Consider the following 23,735-nt stretch of genomic DNA (forward strand, 5'->3'; position numbering starts at 1 on the left):
CACATGAGTTTGCTTTGCTTTGCTTCGGTTTTATTCATCTTACTATGTAATACTATTGGAGTACATCCAGAGGACAGACTGCCCGTGTGTTTCTTTCCTTGGACAGTAGCAAGTGCTGAACACCTTGCCCTGTATCATTGTGACTGTTTTGTGGCCAAGTCCATTTAGAAAAGTTTAGTTGGTAAGGATCAGAGGATCTCTTCTTCCACCACCTCCATAGCTTCTCTTGAGTCACGCTATAGAAACCTAGCAGAGAAACTAGCAGGGCCTGATTGGAGAAAGTCAAATATGTTTTTTTTTAATCTCCTTTTTCTGTGTTCCACTTGGTAGCCATGCACTGCCCCAGAGACCACTAATAGCTACCCCATAGGCTGATACACATCAGAGAATGTTCTGGCTGTATAAAGGTAGAAAAGGAGGCAGGGCTGTAACAAAAACATCAGGCTTGTGAAAAAAAGGAATGCAGTTTAATTGGTTTGAATATATCCGAGTAATGCATCTGGGTTGAAGATATATAACAAACAGCAAAATTACAGGTCATCTGTATAGAAACACAGAGGTGGGGTTTTCTTATTGGCATTCTTTTTGGCAGATGTTTTCATGATTTTCTTTGAGCTGCTACTCGTCCCATCCAAGGTGGCAGGTAGTCTTGCTAATGCTGTAAAGGAGAAAAGACACATAAAACATTTAAAGCAAATATAATAGCTTAGGACTGAGCTGTAAGAAATGCCTTTGATTTGAGCAGTGAATTTCATTAAATTCTGCCAAACATTCAAAGCCAGTCTCAGCTTCGCAGTCCCTTTATTTGCTATCAGCACTTGAAATCAGCTTAATATTTTACCTTCACCCTTGGCTGCAGAGCATAACGGACAAAACCATTATCTGTGAATGTCATCGCTATTAGGAAAGAGAGAGAAGAAAGGAAGGAATAAGGGGGAACAGGCTGGGAGGGAGCTGGTATCTACAAAAGTAAACAGACTTGAACAGTATGATGGGAGAAGGGAGAGGGATGGGAAAATCAGCCACTTATAATTTAATTAAACTTCTGCATCTCCTTAAGAGCTGTGGATGCAAGCTGCCAGGCTGAGGGCTAATATTTAAAGGTCATTTAAATGAGCAGAGATGTTAATCGTTGAAGGGATAAAGCTGAACTTTGTCTTCCAGCTCTTGCCTGTATGCACAGATGTTACCTTCCTTCCCTGCAGTAAATAAGAGTTTTCAAATTACTGTTTTAGAGTTGGATTACACTTACTAAACTAATATTAAGCAACCAGCAGCATCTGTGAGCTGCAGGGGAGGGGACTGGCTTGTCATAGGGTGACCTCTAAGAAAAGTCACAATTTGTATCAGAGCAACAGAGTTGGTAAAGTGTGTTATGAACTGAGTGAAATCTGTCTGAAGAGCAAGGGTGCTGTGAACCATGGAGATGTCAGCATGCTGTGTGGAAACTGTGCTCATGTATGGGTAATGCATTGCAGTCCATTGGCCACAGTGGAACCAGATTCTGCAGGAGGAAACACCAGTGCCTTGTCACACCGTCTACTTGGCTTTAGTGTGTGTTAATTGACCTCACAAGGAGTTTTTCTTACATGCTTTTCTAACAGATCATGACATTTCTTTATACGTTCTGAAGGAATAAGAATTTTTTTTTATGGAGGCATTTAGTCTAAGAAATAGTGAAATAAGAATTGAGCTTTGTGTTGGTTTGATATTAATCTCTGTATTTACTGAAGCCTTTTAGAAGTACGTTTCAGTTTTTAGGTTTCAGTTTCATTTCTACTTCCCTGCATGTTTTGCTTTTTATGTCTGACTCTTCCACTGTGTACCAAGGCATTTTAAGATAGATGTTTTAGTAGACATAGTGTCCATCCCAACAGGAAAGTGGGGGAAGTAGAGAGGTTTTTGTGCCCAGTGGAAGTGTTGAAAAATATTTCTGTAGGTCTGAAAAAAACAAGACATTTTTCGTTTGTTTTCTTCTTGATGTTAAATTGAAGTGTGAGAATAAAAGTCTCGCTATCATTCTCTCCCTCAGAATGGAAATTCTGTTCATATTTACAATTAGTTGTGCTCCCTGATATAACTGTGGTGCAGGAAGACATCACACTCTTAAGTCAAGGAAGTGTTCGAGTCATTTTTTTATGGGTCACATTGGGGAAAGGTGAGTTTCTGAAAGCCACCCAATGACTTTATATGAAGTTGAACCTATTGAAAGGAAACTGCGTAAGCACACAAGTTCTTGGCAGAAATAGAGCTGCTAATCTCAGTTGAGCAGCTGTTGTCCTGAAGATCAGGAAAGGTGAGCCTAAAGGTAACTTTATCTGAAGAGCCTTTAAGAAACGTAACAGAAGTTGTCATGTTTACATATAGAATTTTTGGCAGAAGCATCACAGCAGCATTTTCTGACTTCTCATGTGTGAGCTACTGCTAATGTTTTCTGATTTGCCAAATGAGTAACACAGGAACTATGGATTATAAGGAAAGAAGGGAATTCAGAGATCAGTGAAACTAGAAGAAACCTGGAATGGATCTTGTGATGTTGCCAGAAACCCCAAGATGGCATTAGAGATCTTGCTTTTCTACATTAAAAATGTATGAATAATCTTAGTGACTCATTATTTCTTTGTCTTCTGTTCTTAACCAGTTCTCCATTGTTTATACTTTTTTTTTTTTTTAAAAAAAAGGATTCCTGCTTTACAACCCTTTTTCTTCAAGCATCATTTGCAAGTTATTGTTAATGCTGAAGATGCTACATGCAACTTGCCCTTGCTGCAGTGCAAGGCTCTGCCAATACAAGAACAGACCATAACCCCATGAATACATATGTATTTTATTTTGTTGTAGGAGGCTGAAATAGCAAATCTAGATGCAACTCCTTAGCTAGAAATTCATACAACACTTAAGTTGGGGGTTTTTTGTTGTTGTTTTTTGTTTGTTTGTTTGTTTTTTTCTTGAAGCACAAGCCAGCCCAAGTTTACAATGCCACCAGAAGCATTCTAGTTCTGAACTGGATAGTATGATAAGGACCTTCCACAGTACATCATATGCTGGAGGGTTGATTCCTGAATTTTATCAGCACACTGTGATTTGAAAATTGTGAACCAAATTACAGCAAATCCTTTGAGGAGTGTGAGGAGGCTCTGATCTACACACAGTCACTAACAAGGGAGAGTAGTTAGATTTTGCAAAATTGTACAGTGATGTGTACTGCTCCATGCGGTCAAATATCCTGCAAAACCTTCCGCTGATCACTGAGTCAGTAATAGAATATGTTCAAGCCAACTAAGGGAAACATTTTCTCAGTGCTAATCTGGGATCCTTATTTAGCTTTTTATTCAGCCTTTGCAGTGAAGCTAGGTAATTGTTCTACATAATGATGTAGCATGCATCAAGATCTTCTTGATGTGCTTTAGATAGTGGCATTTCTTGTGAGTGGAGAAGCTTAAATGAGATATCCAGCTCATCTCATTTAAGTGCATTCATATTTCAGACTGGTCGAAGAGATTCAAGTGCCTGTCTTCAATTAGAATGAGTAGGAGTTAGATGTACTTGTTTGCTGTGGAGTTTTTGAGAAGCCTGTGCTCTGTGTAAGCTGGATGAATTTCATAGATAACACAGAATTTAGAACATCTTATAGAAGACTTTGTTTGTAAGTAGTCTTTTGATTTGTACATACTTAAGTAAAGGAGAAACTGCATTTATTCTCAGGACGGCAACTATGTGAACCTTGGAATGAAATGAAATGATAAAATTCATATACTGTGAGCACCTTTGCAATATAATATGGACCACTAGTTTATTCCAGCCCAATTTTGAAAACCTTTATATCTGTGTTCTAACTGACATTCCCTGCCCTTGTGCCAGGACCAGAAACTTTTTGGAATCAACTGTTGTTTTGCTAGTTTGTGATCTGGTGCTTTCTGATTTCAGCCACCGCTGTTCACTGAGTGGGGATGATCTGAACAGACAGTGGTTGACACCCACTTCCCAGCTCCATCCAACTATTTACCATGCCAAAGGTCTTCTCTATTACCTGCGCAGCATTGGCCGGGCTCCTCTGGTGAGTCTATTCCAGAATCTTCTGTGAGTTACTGTATATGAATTGCTTACTTGTAGTTGTGTGAACAGTCTTGTTTTAAAGAATGATTTAGAAAGCAGCATGTGCTGTTACACTTTCGTCTTACAGAACTGTTTGGGAAGCCTTGGATATTCATTATTTGCTGAATCTTCTAACCAACAACTCCAAATTTCAGCATCTCTGCATACCTGGAATGTAAATGAGAAAGAGAATTCCTTAAAGCTCTTTAATATCCTCAAAGTGCTCCAACTAGGCTAAATATTATGAGTAGGTTATTGCTATCTTCATGTCAATGATAGGAGAAAATCCATAAAGATTTAGTTTGAATGGACTATGTAAAAGCTCATGTTGGAATAACCAATGCAATCACAAAACCACAGGAAGCAGCCCTCAAAATGTCTGAATTTTCATGTTGCTTTAGTAATGAGAAGAAAATGGCTGGTTTGGGGGGTTACCAGAAATTCATGAGAAATGGCTCTAATCTCAAAGCTTCAACTGGGATAGGGCTGGTATCCATCCTACCTGCTCAGTCTTGTTGCCCAGAAGAACGAAAAGATAGTTCTGAGACCTCAGGAGAAAAACCACAGGAATGTTCAAGTGTTAATGAACAGATGTGGATGCAGAGTGGCAGGCTGGCTGATAACAGCTACAGTCAGGAAGGAAATTTCCAAAGACACCAATTCACTCTGGGTTTGATGAGAAAAGCCCCAGACAAGGTGAAAATGTCTGTGGGCTACTTTAAGTGAATTCTTGTGCAATTGTGGTTTTTGGCTAAGTCAACAGCCCTGAAATTCAATTCTGCAAGACGAAGAATATTGTGGAAATTCAGCTCACAGTTGTGAATTTATTCACCAACTTTTTCCTTTGATTCAGAGCAGTGTAGGATCAGTCTTGTTTTACCCTGCTCTTTGCCATCTGGCTTTTTATAATACACAACCATCCTTGTCATATCCAAGTGCATAAAGTTGAACACTCAGTGCAAGTTTTCATCGTGGCTGAGTGAAGGGAGACTATTGATCCTATCATCTCCCTCATTCACAGGCTGCATGTCTGACTTCGTAAACTGATTTTTTTTTTTTTTTTTGCCTTTGAAGAGTACATTGATTTTAGTTTATACATGCTCAAAAATGCCTTTTCCCTCCTCCAGAAGAGAGCTGGGTTTCTTCTTTTTTTTTTTCCTTTTTTTTTTTTTCCTTAATTTTTTTTACCTCCAATATCCCATGGAGCCAAGTTCACTGATAGCCAAATGATTTCTGAGAAGTGGTTTAGTTTCATTTATCCTGGGGGGATGCACAAGCAGTTTCTTCTTCAAAGCAAAGAAAAGCTGCTTGAAGGAGAAAAGGAAAGAACTTTAAAGTTAACAGCCTTTCAAACCAAAGCCATTTTAATTGGCAAGTTTTATAGACAACAGTCTGCTAAATGCTTCTCTCATTGGTTCTGGGAACCCTAGTAAGACAAGGGACTGGATGCACTGTGGCACTGCGGCCCTCTGCAGCATAGGATCTCCATTCAACCGAGAACAGCAAATTGGGAGTCTTGGAGGCCTTTTGTGTGGGAGCAGCCAGGTCTGATGGCAAGAGGGAAGTTGCGCTCTCCTTTAGCTTTTGTGGTGAGAAGTTGGTATGGTTTAGAAATTATAGTTGACAATGCTGTTGAAGCATGTAACAGGGAACCTGCAACTTGTTCAAGAGAGTCTGAGCTGCAGAGAAGAGCAAGATGCTCTTGGGGGGGTCAGAAAGTGCTTCCTAGGGACCAGGAGGCGCACTGAGCAGTTTGCCACCATTCAAAGGCATTGTATGAAGCTTGGAAACAAGCATCTGCCCGCAAGGGTGTAACTCATTGTGAGGAAAAAACCTTAGGCATGTCTACTTCAAAACTCTGAGATTCAAAGTCCTGTCACAATGCTATTAAGGAAAAAAATGAGACTTTACAGGAGGAAAAAAAAATCAGAATGTTCTCTTTTTCAACAGATTTTCTTTCTTTCCATTTTCTGTTTTGCTTTTCCTTTATTTTAAAAGGTGCCTGTTTCTGTGACTCATGAGTAGGGTTGTTTTTTAGTTAGAAAGCCTTACCTTTAGGATGATCAGTGCTGGCAAATAACTTTAAAAAGATAAAAATTTGCATCTGTGTCTTGAGTCATATCCCAGTGAGCACAAGACTCGGGAGTTTGACTAGCTTGTGTGTGTTAGTGTCCCAGCCATATGGAAGGACAGGCTGGAGAAAAAGGACTGGTAGGTTCCAAGTTTGCTTAATGTTTGCCTAAACATATCCCAGCAAGGATTTTGTATTGGGTGCTCAGACTACAAAATATAGCTTAGCCTTGGCTGAACAGTGAGACATAAGCTACCCTGTAGTGTGAAAATGAGGCAGAAGAATGTATTATAAAGAATAATTGAGTATAAACATTCTGAGTGACTACAGTATCCAGAAACTTAATTAAAATGTAGCTCCATGCAACTTGCAAGCGGAATGGAAGTATTTCCAGTAGCACTGATGCTTCCACTGTGGAAGCTGGAGACAATCAGTGAAACAGTTTCAGATCCCATGGCCCGAAACAGCAGTTGTATTACAGAACTTTTGATAATCCTTTACCAATAAAGAAGTCTCATTCCAGATCTGTCATTAAGGACTCATCTGCCAGTTTCTTGAGGTGCAGAATTATAGACTGCTACTGATCAGTCAGCCCCACTCTCTGACTATCTGATCATCCCTGTGTGGTTTCTAATACGTAAAATAGTATTTTAGGCAGATAATATATTGTGTCTTTTGTGTGTTGGTAATTCTGCAAATTGGCAGGTAATTGATACCCAATTGAGCTGAGTTCTCTGCCTTGAAATAAGAGGAGAGCTATAAAATCCTCTTTGATATTCATAGGTATAAATTCTAGGTGGTACCTGTGGTTAACCTAAGCTATGACTGAATATTGCTGATAGCTTAGATGAGACATTAGTTGGAAAAATGTCTGTCATTAAGAGAACCAATAAATGCAACTCTTTGGAAGGAGACATTACAGGATAATTGCACGTGGTTCAGACAGTTACTTCCAGTGCAGGGGGTGTTTAAACCCTGCAAAATATGCACACAGCTGGGGAGGGCTGTGTAATGTTGGCTTTTTCTTTTGGAAATGTTGCAGGTTGTAGGTTTGCACCAATAAGCAGCTCCCAGATGGCCTTGTTTGTCCTCCCCTTTTTGCTTTTGCTGGGTGCAGGGGTATAAGCAGGAGCAGTTGTTGCTGGGTAGGCCACTGTTCACATGCTTCAGGTGTGGCAAGTGCTGCAAAGATGGGGATGTGCAGCCCCAGAGCCCTGCAGAGAGCTGGAGGTGAATGATAGTGCAGTAAGGAAAATTGACAGGTCAGAAACCAGAAGAAGGAGCAGTGTATAAGCGATGAGATACGTATAATTGCCCACCTAATTAGGAGCAGTGGAATGGTTCTTTATGGATGTGTGCCTTTGCCGCTCCAGTATGTCAACCTACTGTTTGTCAGAGGAGCTGAAAGAATGTACATGCTCAATTCCTAGCTAATTAAACTTCCTGACTTGCTGCAGCTAACCTTAATTACTGTATAGCTGGTAAATAAACATACTAGGGTAGATCTTGCCCTAACAGTTAGTGGAAGAAGCTCATCTACTCCATCTGTTTCTCCCCTCTTGTATATGTAAGAATACAGATATGCTTTTTACCCCATATTTCTCCTTCATCTCTCTATATTGATCCATAATTCTTCCCTACCTTCCTACACCGATGCTTTTGTCTCTGACGTAAGCCGTGGAAAACTGTTTCCATGAAATCTTGAAGCTCCTTTCTACTCAATGGTGAATAATGGTTTCAATGAACCAATTCCTTCTCTTTAGAAATTCTCATTTTTTCATTGACAGATTTCTGAATATTCCTGATAAAGACATGGAGAATATATGTAACAGCAGTGTGTATATCGACTTCATATCTCAGAGGGCACCGAGATTGATTATTCTTTAAGACTTGGGTCAATATTTACCTCTTGGGTCATTAAATCGTGATTTTCATTTCTATAGGAGTCGATATCTGCCTATAAAGATAATCAAAACTTCTGCTAAAACTGGGAATATGCCTTGTGCCTAGTTTATGACAGCTGACATGAGAGATGGATTAGATAAACAGATAGATTAGTGTGAAATGAGATTATTTGCCATGAGGATAGGTCATGTTCTGTGCTTGGCTTCCAGGAATTCATGCAAAGATCTGACAGCATTGTGCAATACAATTGCACAATTATAATTTCCTGAAAATTATGTGGCACAGGTTTTGAATTTAAAGATGACAAAGTGATGATTAATTGCTTGGGAAAGCATGGATTTCAAATCTCATGAGGATAAAGCTGAAGTTTAGAAGCACAAAGAGCCTGACAAATTGATCTGTTGTCGTATCACACGTTACCATGAACCCTTAGGTTCCTGAGTTGCCATGGATTCTTGCACAGGTGTCATGTTTATTTCTGCTGCAGACAGAAATGCACTAGTCTTGACTCTGGATCCCTGAGATCATGTCAGATCAAATAAATAAAGCAAGATACAACTGACTAACAAAGTTTGACACAGGTTATCGGCATGGCCCCGAGTCTACACTACTCTGAAGAAATCTGAAAAAAAACATTAATACCCCCCTATAGTCTTATAGTGCTTATCATGAAGAACCAGGAAATTTTTTTTCTTTTTCAACACTCAAGATTTTGCCTTATTTAAATTATTTTTTTCCCCTCTCACTAGGTATTCTGTGACTACCATGGACACTCCCAGAAAAAGAATGTGTTTGTTTATGGCTGCAGCATCAAGGAGACCTTGTGGCAAGCAGGCTGCATGGTTGACACAAACGTTATCACAGAAGATGTTGGCTACAGGGTAGGTCTACTTTGTTCCCTTCTGCAGTTACTGGCATGTATGTGCACTTATGCAGCTAGTTAAGAAAAGGAAAACTTGCAAGTTTTGGAGATAGGTGCAAGCTTCCATTACTCCAGAGGAGTAATGGTCCAGAGAGTTTCAAATCATTCACAACATCTTCATGCACCAGATATTATAAAAAATATTGTAGATGGGTCCTTATTTTTTTTTAGTTTTAGCAAGATGCTGTATTATAATCTTTGGCTACAGTCTAATAGGACAGCTATATTTTTTTGTGATTTACTATTTCTAAATATACATGCAATTTTGTCCCCTCACCCCACCATAGTAAGAAAATAAATAGGAAGTGAGTAATGATAACTGAGAAAATGGCAATGTGCCCCTGTCCTACTCAGTTGAATTGCTTCATCACGAAATCTCCCTGTCCCACTGAAAACACTAGAGAATTCAGTGTGTGTCAAACAGATCTAACGTAGTGGAATTACCTCCACAGCAAGTGCTTGGTGTCGTAGCTAGAGAAATTTTTCTGGAATTAGAAAGAACAAATACTAAAATCTGGTTTGTTTCTACTTCATGTGAGTGTCTTGTTCATCAAACTGTTTGGATTTCCTGCTCATCTCTTTTTTTTTTTTTTTTTTTTTTTTTTTTTTTTGTGGAGGGGGGGGGGGAAGAAAAGAAAAATTATGAAGTCTAATTATAGTCTCCAAAAATGCTAATTTCATGAAGCATTCATTGTGGCCTTAAGCAGATTACAGAGGTATAGCTTGGTTCACTCCAACCTGAAGGAAGTTCAAAAGTCTGTTTATGTCTCTATAATTTTTGCTACTTCAGCACAGATACTAATTATCCTCCCATAAGGATGCTGCATCTTAAGGCATTGTACACAGCATACTGAAACTGCTGGAAGAAAGTCCTCCAATGTTCATTGTGAGGGGTCCCTGTAGCAAACACAGTTTCACATAGAAAGCTGAGAGGGGACTTAGAGTCAGGACATCTTTCGCTGTGTTTGAATTCAGAGGGCTTGAAAAGGCTGAGGATGGGACGCTGTTACACAAACAGGATTCAAATGCTGCTGTCAGCATCTGGAGCCTGTTTTGAATCTGCAATGAAGACAGGCTCTAAGGCTGTCCAAGAATACTCTGAGGTGGCCTATGAGAAAGGCTTCTGTGGTTCAAATCCCTCTTCTGCACAAAACGGGAGATGGGTGCCTGCTGCAGTTCCTGCCTATGGGTCATCCTCCTCCTTCTTAGGCTGGGGAAACTGGGTATATAGAACACAATCGGCAATTGCAGACTGCAGCAGATATCACTCCTATCTCAGACCTGCTTTCTTGCACTGTTTGCACAGGTTTCTCTCCTGCCTCCTGTAGTTAACTGGGGATTAATCTGGCCTCTGTGATTGATTTTTTTTCTCCCCAGGAGCAGGAACCAAATGCCTCAAGGAAATGTTGGGTTTTGGAACAGCCTTTGACTCATAGGTCATAGACTCAGCTGTAGCCCTTGGCAATATACAGGAGTAAGAATCTTCATTACCATCTAATATTTGTTTGCCTTGGGTGACTTGCGCAGCACTGGCATTGCAAAGCCCAGCTTGAAGATTTGTCCTTTTGATAGCCGTCCCAGGCCCCTTTGTCAGTAATCTCTGCAGGGACGTCAGTAAAGAAATATAATTCCATTCTTTCCTAATGGGACTGGAGGTTTATGGACAGGGTCCTGTGTGAGGGGAGTACCTTCCTTTGCTGTTGTACATGCTAAATCCAGCTGTGCGTGAGAAAAGGAACACAGTCACACTGCTGCATTATCATAAAAGCATCCTTTAAAAGGGTGTGTTTTCACTCTTTCAAAACATACACTTGAAAGATAATTAATGAGGAGAATAAGTAGAATAGAAAGAACCATTAGTATGAAATCCAGCGAACGCTGGTAAAATGAAAAGAATATTAAATTCAGATTTGCTAATGCTCCTAAATGACTCCTGCGTACAGAGGCATTACTGTTACCTGTCAGCGTTTTTATTTAATTAAATGTAAAAGATTGATTATGCTTATAATTTCAATTGTTTTAAAAATCTGAAATGGATTAGGGATTTGATTATTGTGTTTTATAGTACACATTTATAAAAATCTGTGTATTTGTTCAGATAAGGGCAAAAGGAAAACTAATCTGAACTTTCACATAGTGTTTAAGTGGATGTCATGACTGTGCTGAGGCTTATGAATATCTAGGTGATATGGCTCTGCTGCATTTTTTTAAATTCCTGTTCAACTCAAATCCAGGAAAACCTGGAAGCACTGCATAAAAGCATTACATTTTTGATCTCCATGCAGCAAGTAGCACACTGAAGGCAATCCAGAAATGTTGGCTGCTTCATCTAAGGCAAACAGTCAATTTTAAAGACTCCTCTGTTCAGCATGCCCACAGGAAAGGGAGTGCTGTAGCTCTTGGTAGCACACTGGAGATCTTGACTTAAGAGTGAAGCTTGCAGTGGTCTCTGATTTAAAACGCAATCTCTTCCTTTATTGCTGTTTTCTCTACCTCAGTTTTTTAATCTGAAAAATGGACCTTATAGATCTTTATAGAACTGCTAAAGTCCATTGACAGCTGTGGCCAAAATATCCTGAAAAATTAAATTTACTTTTTTGTTATGGAGATGTGTACAGTTAAGCCATTTGCAGAAGATATTGCAAAATAGTCTAGACCAAAGATTTATCATTCACATCAAACGTGATTTAAGAAAAGACATTATTCTTTCAATGAAACCAAGTATTCCTGTACAGTGAGTGAATCTCAACCGCATGGATCTACCCCTGCTCAGAATCAGTCAGTGAAACATTGTTATTGGAAAGTAAAATTAGCTGGTTGGCTTTCACTGCCCACGCTGAATGGAATGCAAGGGTAAATGACATTAACAATAAGTGGGAACTCCTATATGATCTCATTCAATTCAAATGTTTAAGAAGGCTGTCATCAAAGAAATAATGAAAGTCCCCATTTTCCTTACTCTCCTCTAGACGGATCAAAGGGGCTTTTGGCCTATGTTGTGGTTAATAGACCAGCACCAAAATTTAGACATGCACACACGTGTCCAGTTTCTACACAGAGCACCCCTAGTATTAATGTATCTAATATATGTTTTTATAGAGTGTAAAAGCAACACATTTAACACAGTGTGAGTGTTGCCTTCACACTAATGGAAATATTTGATACCACAGTGTATTAGGACTGTTTATAGACTTTGTTGTTGGGGAATATGATTTCTAGAATAAGATGATCACTCAGGGCTAATATGTGTTTATTACTGGGTTTTCATGATTACTTTTAATTGTGATTCTGTAAATGGAGTGTATAAAATATATCATTTGGTCTCCAATGATAATATTTGGGTTTGTGTCATGATGCAAGTTAGTTAAGCATTAAGCTCTGTTTTCACATAATTGTGTGACCTTCTATGAGAATACATATCCCCTTTCTCTGCTCTGAGCTAGAGTCAGACAAAACTCCTCCCTGAGCTGAATCCCTTGTCAAATTGTGGATGCATGGTGGGATAAGATATAGTGTAGCTGGAGAGGGGAGAATGGGAATATCGGGTACTGAACTATGACTTCCCCCCTCTTGGTACAACGGGAAGGTGTAGGTCAATGTTGAAGCAGCTTGAAAACAAAACTCTGAAAGTGACTGCAGCAGTCCCTAACTATTGAGTGTGAAAACGTTTGGTTTTGAATGAGATATACCAAGTGTACTAGATATTTAGCATTTTAGTCTTTGAGGTGAAACAAATGTTAGAATCTGAGGATTTCACATGGGATGGACATCATGCACTGGTTGGAGATCTCAGTAACAGTGTCTACAGATAGATTTGATTATATATGCATTAAAAAGCACAGGTCTCTCTGTATATGTGTACATGATATAAACATATGTGCATCTGTTCAATTCATTTTCTCATCACTGATGATATTTTCTCATAGACTCTTCCTAAAATCCTGGATAAAGTGGCCCCTGCATTTGTCATGAACAGCTGCAGCTTCCTGGTGGAGAAGTCCCGGGAGTCGACGGCCCGGGTGGTGGTATGGAAGGAAATGGGTGTGTTGAGGAGCTACACCATGGAGAGCACGTACTGCGGCTGTAGCCATGGCCTCTACAAAGTGAGCAAATCTCTCAAAGAACACTGTACCACCCTCCAACTAATGCACATCTCATGAACGTGGAAGGGTAAACCAGAGGAGATAGCTATTGTCTTGATGCTTAGCATTGTCTGCTCTCTCCAGACTCATGTAGCCATGCTTCTGAGTTTCTCCACAGTGAAATCTTTCCATGATCCCTCACTCTTTTACCTTCCGTGACAGGAAAATAGTCCATGCTCTGAGGTTTCATTCAACAGTGAAATAAAAGAAACTCCAGTCTGGAGTCAAAAGCACTGAGCTGAAGGAAGTACTGGTTTTGAGATGATACAGAGCACTTACCCTGAAAAGGGCATTCACAGTGTCGTAAAAAATGTGTTGGCAGGTCATATGGACATCTTTGAGTCTAGCTATAAGGTAATTAGCTTGAATACTACTGACACCAAGCTCTTTGGTATAGGCTAGCATTCACCTGGCTAAATTTAAGAGCCTGCACTCAGAATCCTGCATTTGGACTTGCCTGTTACTGACAGCCAAAGGCTAGTTTTGACAGCTGTCGTGAGCTCAAGGTACGCCTGAAACTGTGATCTAACCAGACCTGAATTCCACATCAAAGGAAGTTCCAGTCTTGGTAGGAAGGGTTGTACTCATACCAAATGCAGCAGAGATGACAGTCTGTGAGATCTGGCACTTCTTAAGTACACAGGGTGAAATCTGTTAATTGCATTTGAGTGATTATAATTCTCCATTCGGTCAAATAGCGAATTCTTTCTCTTGTTCCGTTCCCAAACCTGTTGCTTTCATTGAAAGGCTTCTATATTCTACCTCATTTCTCCCACTAGGGAGCAATGCTTATCTATACAGCATTAAAAAGCAGTTAAGGATCCTGAAAGACCCTTAAGGAAAGAGCCATTATTACAAATAACAATTAATAAGACATTCAAATTATTATCTTTGGAAGCTCTATACTAATCTTTTTACTTCTCTCTAGAATGTAGCCAGGAAGTACTCAGCTACTGTTTTAACCATGCTCTACTATACACACATCAATTCCAAGACAGGAAAGGCAGAAGGAAAAAACGGCAGACAGTTTAAAGGAAGAGAATATGATTGCCCTGGGCATTACATCTAACACTCCCTACTCCTGAGAAGTGCTAATGGCTTTTTAATAGGCACCACAGGTCAAGACAGTGGTTTTGAATCTTTTTTAGACAGTGGGGGAAAATCTACCTCTACTGAAGTGAATAACAAAACTCCTAGTGATCTCCACAGAGGAGGATTTCACTGATTTCCTAGATAACTACAGTAAGACCTAAAAAAGTAACGCATCAGATTGTATCGATATCTACTGATTTGTTCTCCTTCAGCATCTGTGATGTCTTTAACCTAAATTTGCTTAATTTGTGCCATTAGATGCTTGACGTAGTAGGAAGAGAACATTAAATGTCACATTCAGATGTTGCATTTAAGCACTGTGCCACCCACAGGGGCCCTGTATTATATAGCAGAGGTACCAAAAATAAGCAGAAAGACCTAATGCAGATGGTTCTGGATTCTTTTTAAAGAAATACTTTAAAATACATGAAACTATTTTCTCCATTCTTTCTTGTCCTCTTTTTCATCACTGATCAGGACCACAGGTAGCCACCGAGGACAAGAGCAAGTTGACATACGAGGGCTTGTGACTGGTGACAGAATCCAGTGTTCTTATGGCCCATAAAAGAGTCTGTAAGCTGTAAAGCAGTTTTGAAATTTCCATTCTGATCACCCTGAAAAGCTGACTCCCTGTTTGATCATTGGGTTATTTTTATGAGGTCACCTATTTTAATTTTTTTTTCTCCTTGGTTTAGGATTATCATTCATCTCAGAGATGGAGGACACACAAATATTCCCATGAGGGGGCATTTCTTCATCGTTTCTTCATCATAAGGATAATGCAAACTCTTTTTGCAGTTTCTCTGATTCAGGCAGCTTTAAAGTATTTCCACTCACTTTTTCCAAGTACACAAAGTACTGAACTTGTTAGTGTCAAAATGGAATATAATTTCTTATGTTGACATTTACGCTGGAGCTGCATATAATTACATAAACTATCTCTTTCAAATGATTTATATTAATAGGCTGTTTTCTCTTCCTTTTAGTGGTCTGTAGAGTTGACTCTTGCTTGCTTGTTTGCTTGTTCTTACAAGTGAATTATTTTAGATATGGACTTGACAGGCTGACCTGAAGATTTCGTTGCATAATACCATTTAATACTCAGCTTCCATCTATCAAGCCAAAACTACTTCATTAGTATCTGGAAGCCCTGAAATTATTCCTGTAAACTGGAAATTAATCACATAAGAGGTCATGTTTTTCTAGAGACTTCAACTTCTGTTCTTCATTCTTGGACTCTCAAGTTGATGTGTGTGTAAACAATAGACTGAGACTAATGCTCAGGCAGGAGATGTCAGCATCCTATATTTAGAGCTTTCTGATATTTGGATTAGTAGATTTGTGTTTAACTGTGAATAGAATCAGCTTCTTAATTGCACAGGATTGATCTCCCTGTAGGGATATATCCAGAATCTCCCCTGGACAAGCATGCCTTTATGTTTTGATACTTTTATACCTTGAAGTACAATACAAACAGCTGCTAGGATTTAAAACATCTCATTATATTCAGCAGAGACTCCCAAATCCACCATCATTCAGTGAATCAGTGGTCAAACTTCTAATAGAGCACAGCAGACGTGAATCCTGGGCTTTAGCTTTCTTCTGCTTGTAAGTGATAAAAGTAATTCAGAGAGCTGCTTTGCTGGCTATGAGCACAGATACAGTGCTTGGAGTTGCACAGATGTCTGATGGGGATTGTGCAAAGGATTTAGGAAGAGCAAGAAACCCTTATAGAGCTGGCAAGAGGTTAAAATATTACTTGAACAAGCTGGTAAGTGTACCCCCTCTTGCCACAATGTTGAGGAAGGGCTAAGGTAAACCAGAACCTAGTTTTTAAGATAGAGAGTCCAAAAAAGATGCATCGAGATTTTTTCCAAGGAATGTGTGTGTCCTCTCTTGGATTGAAATGTAGCCTTCATTTTTAAAATAGTTTAATGACTAAAAGATAAGGCAGGATTTGGTACTATTGATATGTAAATGAGAAGGAATAGTGACCCCCAACCTCATTTAAAAGTCATTTGATTTCAAATGGGAAGGAGGACGGAAATGAAAGAAGAGATGGTTTGTCTCTGTCGAATCTCCCTGTCTGTGTGATCAATGGAAACGCAATAAGCCAACTACCCTTAATGAAGTGAAACGTAAAACTAAAGAAACTATTGATCTTATCTAAGGTTTTGTTCAACCTAAGGAAGAAGAAAGAAGGGGAAAAAAATATCCAAACTCTTTTTCATTTTGTCTGGATTGCCCAATTTGGTTTTAGAGAAGCAGTGTCTCCATGTGAAAGTTGCTAAAAGCAAAGCAGCCCATTTCTGCAAGGAACTCTTCCCTCCTGCTTCTGCCAGTTTACAACCCTGTGGTCAACACAGAAAATAATTGAAAAAAAAACCCCAGACCTGTCTATCATTGCTCATGTGAAGGCTGTTGGCATTGTTCCCTTGTTGGAGCTTTTATCCCTTCCAGCTTGCCATGTGATTTTTATTGCTGCCTCCATTTTGTGGGATGTAGAGCCCATTCTTATCTTCCATTTTTAAAGGACTGAATGCAAGGCTGTACTGTAAGAAGTTCTGCTGAGTACAGGTACAGTCAGGCACAATCGAGACCCCAAAAGAATCAAGTCTCCAGTAAGACATATTGATATTTTCCCAAGTTTCTTGTGTGATTAATCTTTAAACTTGCATAACTCTTTGTTGTTACCATGTTCTGTCATCTTATGCTCTTTCACTATTCTTCCAGATTTCTTGTTACGTAGCCTACTAATTAAGGCCCTTCTATAGGGTATTGCGCTGTGCTGTTCCAGTCATTACTGCGTCTATCATCCTACAAGTTGTGCCATGGTATACAGCTGAGTTCCAAACTATGTGTCTTGGTAATATAGCGACTCTAAAAAATTCAGCTTCGTGCTTTGCGAGTACATTCTATGTTGGAAAAGCATTTTCCTTGGCACATTGTGCCTGGTGGAGGAGACGTAGTACAAACGGAAATAGATTTTCTCTGCTTGCTTCGAAGGGATTATAAACAACAAGGAGTAACAAATGAGTTTTAAAATTATTGCAGATATCTTGACAGTGCCCTTTGAAGGAGATTTTACTAGTGATATGGATCCCTCTTTGAAGAAAGCCTTTAGGAGAGCTGAGAAAAAAGATCTTTTTTTTTGGTTTTCTGTCCAGTTTAATGCTTATAAGTCAGAGTAATTGAATACCCCAAATTTTCTTATCAGACTTGATTAGAGGGAAAAGCCATCCCTTTGCAGAGACACTGGAAGCAGAGAGATCAGCACCAAGCAGTGTGGCCACACTGTTCATAAGGCTTTCTTGACAGTTGTTCAAAATGTTGAACAAAAGTGGTGAGAGTTAGTCAGACTGGAAGACCTGATATGCATCCCCTTTAACCTGGCTAGCAGGGGCTGAATTAGAGTGATGAACCAGTGATTCACCCTGGAAGTGTGGCAATATGCCAAGATGAAAGCCTTTCCTCTTTCTAGTCTTTCAGAGGTGAACTTCTCTGGTTTGACCTGTTTCTGCCCAAACTATCAAAGTTGTTACCAATGTATGATTTGTTCAGTGGATTAGAGCGCTGTTTTGGTTTTTTTTTTTATAGTTTTCTGTAGGCAATGAATTATTTTCATCTTCTTTACTATTGATGATTACTTACCAAATTTCTGTGAGGAATTTTTATGTATGCTTTATTCATAAGCAGTTTATTACAGTTAATAGTCAGAAATTGAGTTGTTTTGATGGATTTTGCAGGTCATATGATACTTCTGTTCCCCAGTAAGATATATATTGTTCTTATAATTGGAAATCTGGTGCACAAACTTACAAATAAATTTAATTTGGCCTCTTGCCAGTTTTCAGCCACCAACAAAAATGGTTTCAGCAATATTCTTGCCATAAAGCACGTTTGATGGGAACTTGCAGAAAGTTTTCAGCTCAGTTGCTGAGGAGAGGGGCTCCGGGGAGGAGGATAGTAGCGGGAGGTCCCTTCTGAAACCATCGAAAACCCATGGCGAAACCACAAAACAAGAAGGCAGAAGCCCAGGGAAGAGGGGGCGCCTTAAGTCACCTCTCCCCTGAGTGGGAAGAGTGAGCTGCTGCCAACGAGGGCAGCGGGAACTCAGAGTGGGCAGAGAGACCGGGATGACGGCGCCCAGCACCCCTCATGGACAAGAGCAGCCCCCAGGGAGGACGAGCGTGGCAGGGCAAGCGCACTGAGCACAGTCAATCTCCAGGGTCTAGATCTTACCTGAGCTAGTTCTATTTTATCGTCCTCCACAACTGGACTGAACCATGGTCTCCACTCACGTCAAAGCCACCTCCAGAAAGAACGTGGCGACCCAGACGGAGCTGCCACGCAAACACGCAGCGGTGCAGGGAGGGCCTGAGCCTGTCAGTCCTGTCGGGGGGCAGCAGGGACAGCACCTGTGTGTGCTGGGATCAGCTGGATGAACACCTCAGCCTGGTGGCGGAACTCAAAGAAGTAATCACAAGATTAAGAAGTATTAGGGAGTGTGAAAGGGAGATTGATTGGTGGAGTAGCACCTTGGCACTCCTGAAGCAACAGGAGGAAATGGAAGCTCTGGACAAGGCAGGCAATTCCTCATCCTCTTGCTACCAGGCAGAAGGAGGGGACCTAAGAGATGGGGGATGCTGGAAACAGGTCCCTGCTCATGGAGGCAAGAAAATCCTCTCCTGACCTTCCTCACCCTCCATGGTGTTCCTTCACGATAGATCCTGGGCCCTGGAACTTTTGAATGAAGAAGAGGAGGAGGAAGAAAATGAGACAAACAAGGAGGAAGACCAAGGTCCACCAAGGCTGGTCATTCTGGACCAGGTATTAAAACTAGTTCTAAAAAGAACCCCAGAAGAGTCACTGTAGTGGGTGACTCCATTCTGAGGGGTGTCAAAGGCCCCATATACATGGAGTCTGCTGCCTCCCTGGAGCCCGGGTCAAGCACCTCATGGCAAAGCTCCATGCTCTAGTGAGACCCAAGGACTACTACTCTCTCTTGGTTTTTCAGATAGGTAGTGACGACATTACTAGGAGAAAGCCTAAAGCAATGAAGAGAGATTTCAGGTCCTTGGGGAAACTAATTAAGGGGTTGGGGGCACAAACTGTGTTCTCCTACATCCTTTCATTTCGGGGGATGGATGAAGAAGATTACAGGAGAACCCAACAGATGAACTTGTGGCTTCAAGACTGGTGTTACCATCAGGGCTTCGGATTTATCAATCATGGGTTGGTGTACAGGACGCCAGATTGAATTAGACAATTCTGTAATTCTGTGAAAAAGTAAAGAAATAAGATATATGATTTCTGGTGTACGTTTCTGGAAAATGCTTACATCATCTTTGCAAATCTGACAGACTTTTGCTCATTTTTGATTTATTTTGTCCCCCACAGTTTACACTTTTCCTAAGTATGGGTAAGTCTCAAAAGCATTCAGAAGTTTCTTTTTAAAAAAATAATCTCTAAAATGTGTGGTTTAGCTGACCCTCAGTGCTCTGGGGATCTCATTCAAAAGCAGATGCTAAGAATAAGAAAGAATGATTTTCTTTCTGATAGTTCTGCTTCCAGTTCTGGTCTAGAGTGTCTCAAATTGGAAGCAGCTGTAACTGCAAGAAAAGCATAGAAAAAAAGGTTATCTAATAGTAATCTAAGGACTAAAGATTCAGATTCAGGATTTTGTTCTGTTTTCTTGTTACCCAAGGCAAAAGTTTGCATCCTATTTGCTTTATTTCCCTGCTTCTATTATTTCCACCAACCCCTTGAACTAATTGATTGGTGATTCATTTTGTAAGATATTCTAATTGTACCTTTTATGCTTGTGGTCCTCATTTCATAAAACTATGTAAGGATTAATGGCATTTAGGAAGTGGGGAAAAGGCATGTGGGGGAAGAAGAAAGGGTTTCTGAGCAAACAAATCAGGAGATGGTGGGTGTTTGTCTTCCTTGTAGATTCTTATATGAACCACTACAGGATTTTCCTTCATTAGGTGCTTTTTATTGGTTGGTTTTAATTATTTGACAGAATATGAACTAAGCAATTACATGCTTAACTGTGCTCAGATCTGTTTGGTTTGTGACACGTTAAACAAGAGGAGTGCGAAGGTGTGCTGACTTTGGCGTGTTCAGATTGTTTGGAAAAGCAAATCATAGACGGGGAGAACATTGTAGGGATTGTTTGGCCCTTACATCTCCAAGAAAACTAGAGTTTGTCAGTAAGACTATTCTGGGTGATCTCATCTTTCTTGATGACTACTAAGACAGTTGTATTAAGGCAAGTGTGACCAAAACCACATGAGATGGAAGTATCACCTCTGTTCCCAAAAGTCATGGGTGTCATTGCTATTTACTAATTTTTTGGTGAAGGTGCTCAGTATTGTCATATGGGAGGACTATTGAGGTGCATTTAAAAGTCTGTAAATTTTGCAGTGAGGTTTAGCTCTCCGTGCTCTCTACTCCAATTTCCTGAACCACTCCACAGTCAGTATAGCCTTGCTGTTTTGAAAAAGATCAGTAGTTGAGTAGGGACGTATTTCTTGTCATCATAATTTCTGGAGAAGGCTCATTTATTATTTATCTGGGGTTTTGGGGGGCAGGGGAATTGGTTTTTTTTTTAATGCTGTATAGAACAAGAGCCATTTTCTGGCACTAGTGGGCCTGCTTTGAAGCGTTTTGCTGAGAAGACTCAGCCCCTCTTCCAAAATCTGCCAAATGTAGGTGTTTTGTGAATGACTCTGGAAAAGCTGTGGCTTCTTAATCCAGTAGACCAAGATTGCTGCTGTATAAACAAACAATTGTTTTCTCAGGGTGACTGAATAATTCCTTACCTCTTTCAAGAAGTTAGTATAGGGGTGGTTGTCTGCCAAATACTGTACACTAGCCCATCTGTTGAGGTGTCCCATGAATGCTGCCTTGAATCAGATTTTGGAAAAAGTCCTCCCTTGCACCTGCTGCAGTGGCTTTCGGCTGTCACTCAGGCCATCTGCTTCCCTGCTTCTGGGTTGAAAGATTCAAGTGTTAGGGGGCCGAGGGATATTCCATTGTCTTTGAACTCACATGGTCATGAGAAACAGGTGAGAATAGCACTTAATGGAGAAGAATGGAGCAGCTTGCTTTAGCCTCCCCATCCCCAAAGCAGTCAGGAAGCACTAAAACGCAACACAAGAATTGTCAGGGTACTGGGCAACAGTATTTTAGTCTTTTTCAATATTAATGTGTACCCAAGGAATGATATATTGGAATTTTTAAATATATATGACAAAAGATGATCACTGATGCTAGCTGGATCATGGATGAAGATACTAATTTAAATTGATATGGGTTTTTTTTGATTATTTCTCTGGAGATGTTGAGCCAGCTGTATCCCTGACTTGCTAAGTTCAAGTGGTGTTGTATCAAGGTAGGTTTGGATAATTGTCTGGAATATCTTTTCAAAGCTACCTTGACAGTCTTGGAAGGAAGGATGCCTTAGCAATGCACTGGGAATAGCTTGTGAACGTGTTCCCTCCCTCTGAGACCCTGTCTGGAAGGAAACAAGAGTGCTTTTGCCAGCTCTCTTACTGATAAAAGCCAGAAGAGGCACCAGTTTTTATCCTTAGTCATGTAATGTCCAGTAAGTTATTTTAACTGCAGACCTTTGGTTAAAGAAAAAGGGAAGGTCTGTATGGAAGGGCTGCCACAGTGGTGATTTTAACACAGCTCAAACTGAATTTGAGGCATCTCTAGCAGGACTGAGCCACAGGAAAGTCACATCACAGCCTTTCCCCACAGCACTAGTCTTTGAAGCTTGCTGTGTGATCCTGTTGTGACCCTTCACACCAAGGTTAGTACAGTCTAGGTTAGTATGGATTTCTGGCATTTCCAGATATTTTAGTCCCAAACTTAGTTTTTGACACAGCATTTTCACACAGCATTGATGAATCTTTACAGTATGGAAATAGGCAGCCTGATTAACTGTGCCAAAATATGTGGTTTGTGATAATTAATTGTCAGAACAACATAGTGATTAGGCTGAAATTACATGTCTTTTGTTTGTAGCCACATAACCTGTGTGTTCTGGACTATTAGGCTGTATTGACTCAAATGAGATTAGTCCTGGATGAAAACGCTCCACAGGCATCCTGGGGTGATGCTGCGAGCTGCCATGGAGCATCCCTAGCAGCTAAGATAACTTAGCGCTCAGGAGTGTTGTCCTCGTGCCATTTCATGTGCATGGACATTTCCGTAGTTTCCTTGTAACACACCCCATTATATATCTGCAGAAACAGGAGTACTGAAGATAACATTAGCATAAAATTTAATTAGACAAAAGGCTGTAGATAAAAGAACATGGGATCTTTAGGGCCCATTTTAGGACCTCAGTCATGTAAATCTCATTTCTCTGTCTCTCCTTAGTCATTCAGGCTAAGAAACAGGAATACAAATCATGACTTGGCAGAAAACATAGGTGCTATATCCTAACCCAGATTTTACCCATGGTAAAAACATGTTACAAAAGAAGAAAAATATGGTCCCGAACCACAAAGAAGTAAAAAAATTGCGAGCTTCTCTGCCTTTTGGAACCAATTTCAGAGTTGACACTAAGGGGATGTCTGCTTCTCCAGCTCCTAAGCAGACAGCCGGGCCCAATCTGCAGCCCTTTGGCAGAAGTAGCATCTTAAATCAACTCCTTTGTCTCTAGTGTTGATAGATTATTGGGTGCTGACTGGCTGCGTAACAGGAGAATAGGTCCCATGCCGTATAAATAAATTACGGTACAATAAAAAATGATGATGGGATGAGATCATAATGGGTCTGACTCTGCAAAGCTGGGAGGTATCCAGTTCTGTTGAGGTTCAGTGGACATAGCTGGCACGCAGAATAGCAAAGCAGAGCAAACATGTACCACCTTATTGGCTCACTCTTTTCCACCATCATGTAATTGAAACAGTTGTCTTAGCCGTGCTGTTTACCCCTTAAGTTTGGGACTCAGCCTTGGAGTGCTTGTTCCAGCAAATCCCTGCCTTCTCCTACATTCCTTTCCCTTGCTAATGATGTTAGCATTTCCTGGTTGGTAATTTTATTAAACCAAGGGACGTAGCAAACTCCTTGGGGCTGAGGAGTGGAAAAACAGACATTATCTTGATTCTTTCCTGTCTTGAATGCTGATGTCCCTCTAGATTTTTTTATTTTTTTTCCCCAGTGTATTGTAAACAACTGATGTTTCTGCTTTGTTTATGAGATCTTTCTCCCTCAGCTGCTTTTGCGCTTCCCTAGATACTTGGTTGCAACCCAGTCTTTCCATATTCCCATGCTGTACTTGAGAAAGGAGGTGATAGGTACAGATAGGGGTTATCAAACTGTTCCTCTGTGAAGAGAAAGAGGAACAAGACTACCTAGAATCAGAAGTGCAAATACCCTGTCATACTCATCTTCTAGAATTTGAGAAAGCAGGATCAGATGGAAGAATCCCAGGTTTTGACATTAGAGATCGGGCAGCCTAGACACTTGAAGCAAAAAAACATTT

General features: G+C 40.2%; 1 protein-coding gene across 1 annotated transcript in view; it reads left to right on the forward strand.

Moving 5' to 3' along the window:
• Positions 1 to 23,735, forward strand: part of AGBL1 (ATP/GTP binding protein like 1) — a 289,236-nt gene that overhangs the window by 151,420 nt on the left and 114,081 nt on the right. Inside the window, exons 19-21 of the mRNA XM_026856071.1 lie at positions 3,928 to 4,057; positions 8,821 to 8,952; positions 12,920 to 13,096. Coding sequence (XP_026711872.1) covers positions 3,928 to 4,057; positions 8,821 to 8,952; positions 12,920 to 13,096 — 439 coding nt within the window. The remainder of the gene's footprint in view (positions 1 to 3,927; positions 4,058 to 8,820; positions 8,953 to 12,919; positions 13,097 to 23,735) is intronic.

Source organism: Athene cunicularia (genome assembly GCF_003259725.1).
Source record: "Athene cunicularia isolate RWA chromosome 10 unlocalized genomic scaffold, athCun1 chr10_part1, whole genome shotgun sequence".
NCBI lineage: Eukaryota > Metazoa > Chordata > Aves > Strigiformes > Strigidae > Athene > Athene cunicularia.